Source organism: Genypterus blacodes, unplaced genomic scaffold (assembly GCF_046128005.1).
Source record: "Genypterus blacodes isolate CSIRO-AG114 ecotype Tasmania unplaced genomic scaffold, CSIRO-AGI_Gbla_v1 ptg000292l_1, whole genome shotgun sequence".
NCBI lineage: Eukaryota > Metazoa > Chordata > Actinopteri > Ophidiiformes > Ophidiidae > Genypterus > Genypterus blacodes.
This window is the reverse complement of record NW_027467083.1, coordinates 103,451-107,500: the sequence shown is the minus strand read 5'-3', so window position 1 is coordinate 107,500 and position 4,050 is coordinate 103,451. Positions and strand designations below refer to the sequence as shown.

At 47.9% G+C, this 4,050-nt stretch overlaps 1 protein-coding gene across 1 annotated transcript in view; it reads right to left on the bottom strand.

The window, feature by feature from the left end:
• Positions 1-3,519, bottom strand: part of gnas (GNAS complex locus) — a 16,838-nt gene extending 13,319 nt beyond the window's left edge. The window contains exon 1 of the mRNA XM_076137068.1: positions 2,360-3,519. Within this exon, the coding sequence (XP_075993183.1) occupies positions 2,360-2,498 (139 nt within the window). The 5' untranslated portion in view covers positions 2,499-3,519. The remainder of the gene's footprint in view (positions 1-2,359) is intronic.
• Positions 3,520-4,050: the final 531 nt, after the last annotated feature.

The following is a 4,050-nucleotide window of genomic DNA, read 5'->3' as shown; positions in this document are numbered from 1 at the left end:
TGGTCTAACATCACAAACAGGAAATTAGGCTGACATTGCATTTTGTCACAGGATAATCTCCATGAATGAATGAATGAATGAATGAATGGTCTTCTGGCATTGGCTGAGGAGTGTGTATCCTGTACATAGCTGAGCGATGCAGAGGCCTTTAGATGAATCTTCCTCCTCAGTGAGTGAATAAATGAGACTTAAAAAGGTGTCAGACTGGCGGCCCAGGCGTCGTGCCGAGAGCCACACCAGTCATCAGTGGGACCTCCAACAGGAAACGTTACCACAGACGCACGCTCACAGTATCGCTGAGAACCTTCAGACCACATTAAGAGCCTGCACCAATGACACTATGAGTCACATCTCCAAAAGAATAACTATATGATGACTTCAAGTGTATCTTATAACCTCATACTGGATATGGAGTATTCTAACACACAGGGCTGCACAGAGGGAGGGTCAGATGGGAAACAGGTTACAGATCAAACACACAGAGTTCACAGGGAAATCCAACCTGGTGACAGACGGAGAAAAAGGGAAACAAGGTAAACTGTAAACTGAGTGTTGCTTCAGCTTTGTCTGCAGACAAATAACTGAAACACACACTCGCATATCGCATTCATGCTATGGCTACATAATGCAGACCGGGCTGGTTACATCAACAAGTTCAGTCTGATTGACACATGTGGACTTTTAGGGCAAATTGAAGCTAATAAAAGGTTTAAGACTTTGATTTTTAGGTCAAATTTGGTTTAAGAGAAGAAACAAATGACTGGATGAAGAAATGGAGAGCTCTATGTTTATATATGTAGTATAGATGTCAAGTTCTGGCTGTTAAATAGTCCCTGAAGGTCTCAATGTGGAGAATCCTGTTTGTTGTTGTTTCATGTTGTTGTCAAAGGACAACACCCGTTTTGTGTCCGCAGTCCTTTTGTAGCGTGTCACTCTCTTAAGGAGTGGCACAAACTCTGAGTTTCGGCAACGAACACACCAACACTTTGATCAGAGATGGTTTGGATTCATTAAGTTTCAGGTTACAATTAGAGCCGGAGCTCCATGTTTATAACTCAGACGAGCAGGGAACTCTGGGAGGAAACACAGATGAATGAGGAGTTCATAGTAAAGCTGTAAACCTATGACATCACAGTCAGAAGCTTCCTCACTAGGCAGTAAACCCCCATGTAGGAGTTTGTTTGAATAACAGAGATGAGATGAGCAACATTCAGTCCAACAAAGAGTCAAATCATCACACACTCTTATTCCAAAGGGCCAGTTTGGTTTTTAGATCATCAATAGGTTGGAATAATGAGCTAATTACTTCTGATCATTGTTTCCCTGCTGAGTTGATCAAATAAAAGCCCAGGCCCGGTGCTCCAGCTCCGAGTGTGTGTGTGTGTGTGTGACCCTTCTGTGCTTCATTTGGCCTTTCCCCAAAATAATCAGGCTCACAAATAACAGCCTATCAGGTCTACGGCTCTGTGATAAAGGCAAACTAGCAGCTTATATAATGGAAAGGCAGCTAAGTTTGTGGCAGACATCTTTGTTTTGGTTTTTCACGTTGGTCCTTTCCTTCTGCTTTCCTGAAGCCACCACAACTTCCTCCCCTACACAAACACCGGCGTGTCGTCGTTCGCTACGTAAACTTTCTGGCATTCCTCTAATCCAATATTTTGATTGAGTCAAAGTACACTGCGACTTGTTTGGCGTGATAACCCTGAGAGGAGAGGAGCCCATATGAGGAGGACAGCACTCAGGCAGCCAGCCAGGCAGAGTTAGACACTCAGATTTGTCTCTTATGTAATGCAGAGACCCAGCCCACCTCCAGTTCACTCTCTGACACACATACAACCACATGTTGAGTCCTACACATCTTCATTTTGCATCAAGTATGCCTGGACATACCAATAAGAAGAGGCTCGGGCTTTACAATTGGTGTTTCTAGTTCTAGCCCTAGCTTAACTCACTTATTTGTGGCTATATGCACGATTTGTGACTAAAGGTCAGGATTTAGAGCTTTCTTAGTCCTCACAGAGTGGTCTAAGTTTATAATGAGATTAAAACAGGCCTAAACCAATCATCTTGTGTCAGTAAAACCAGTTTGTGTTGCTGCCGGTGTTGGTGGAGCCCTGGTCTGTCCCTGCTGGTCACCTAAGCCTCATTTACAGCCCGTTTGGTGCTGGTAGTGGATCTGACAGCAACATGCTGAAAACCCAGCACAGTGCTGCATTTTGGAGCCTTATGCAATGGCAAAGTCACGCTGTTGACAATGTTTCCCCAAACATCCCAGAAGGTTATGCAGGGAGGAAGCAGACTGAGGCCTCCACTGCGAGGAAGAAGCCCAGACAGAGCAGAATACAGAAACCAAACTCACCTAGAAGTAGTAGCCTGTGTGTTGCTCTGTAGATCTGCTTGTCTTTCTGCAGCTGCTTCTCTATCTTCTTGTTTGCTTCTCTCTGTGCCTTCTCCTCATTTCTCTGGTCTTCGGTCTTACTGTTGCCCAAACAACCCATCTTCCCGCAAGAAAAAAGAAAAAGGGGGTCCAGGGTTGGAGGAGGAGGAGGAGGAGGAAGAGGAAGAAGTGGAGGGGGTTTATGTAGAAAGGAAAATAAATAAGCTAAACCAGTCTAGATCCCTGGTTTGACCCGCGGATTTGGCAGCAATGTCACCCACATTCACACCGTGATCCGCCCGTGGTGTCCGAACACAGTCCGGGTGAGATTAGAGTCCATAAAGCGAGTGTGTGTGTGAGAGGAGAGCAGGATACCGCCGCTGACGACACCGAGGCCGCTCAATCCTGCTCGGGCTTTTTCCTCCTTCACATGCGCCGTAGTTCGCCTTTAGCTTCTCCCCCCACGACAGCGGAACGTTACCGACGACACAGTGTAGATCCACGACGTCTTTTAAGCCCCCAACACGCGCGGTTTCCCCTCGAACGGAGGCAGGACACGCAGCCTAATTTGCATCTCAGAAAAAGCCGGGGGCTCGCGTCTCACTGCTGCCCGTGACAGCGAGCCGAACTCGGCGTGTCACACTCGCTCGGCCGTGGGGTGGCGCGGCACATTCTCGCTGCTCCGTCCAGGTCAAATGCTTCCATAGGTGTGTACTCGGCCTCTCCGGCTGCTTATCTCTGTCCCCGGCGGGTTGCTTTCGTCCGGGGGGGGGGTCGAGCAGGACAAGAGGAAGGAAAATAATATTTACACCCCGAACGAGCTACATGTGTGATATTGTCGCCGCTTCCGTCGTCATTCGCCTCCTTTTCATTCTCTGCATCAAACCGACACGAAATAGCTCCAAGCGGACTGCGGCTGTTTCTTCGGCCGGATCCTCCGACACCCGCAACCCCGAAATGGTTCACTATCCCGGGGTTTTTCCTCCTTATTTGTGATGGCTGTTCCTTACTGTGTTTTCTCCTCCAAAGGGCCTTCGTTCTCTCTCTCTCTCTCTCCCTCTCTTTCTCTCCCCCTCTTGTTCTCTCTCGCTCTCTCTCTTGCTCACTCACTCTCTCTCTCTTGCTCGCACTCTCTCTCTCTCTCTCGTATCTGCCCCTCACACCGCCGCCAAGCCTCCAAAATTGCGCACCGATACTTTTTTCTAAAATTCCCAGCTGGTCTCTATGGATCTTTTCACAAGCGGGGGTAAAACTGGGGGTAGAATAAGAAAAGGGGTAAAAGAAAACGTGACCAAGATGTGAAAAATCCCTCGAAATGATTCCACGTTAGTTGCAGGTGAAGCAGCAGCAGCAGCAGCCCCCACTGTCAGACTCAGCCCTGCTGTCAGACTCAGCCTTTATATTCTCTACATATGTCCCAAACACACACACACGCTTATATGTCCCTCTTGGATACACTACATGTGCATTTACATTCACAAGAAGCAGGACTCGCGGTGTTGTTGTAGCAGCACATTCCCACCGCGAAGGCCGCTCCCCTCCCGGCCGCTAGTCGTGGAAGGTGAACGACAGGAATAACTTCATTCTTGGAGGTTATTATTTTCTCCCTTTCTCTCTCTCCCTCTCCGGGACTAGTAGCCTACATTGAGGAGAAGATAGACAGCGTTGGAGAG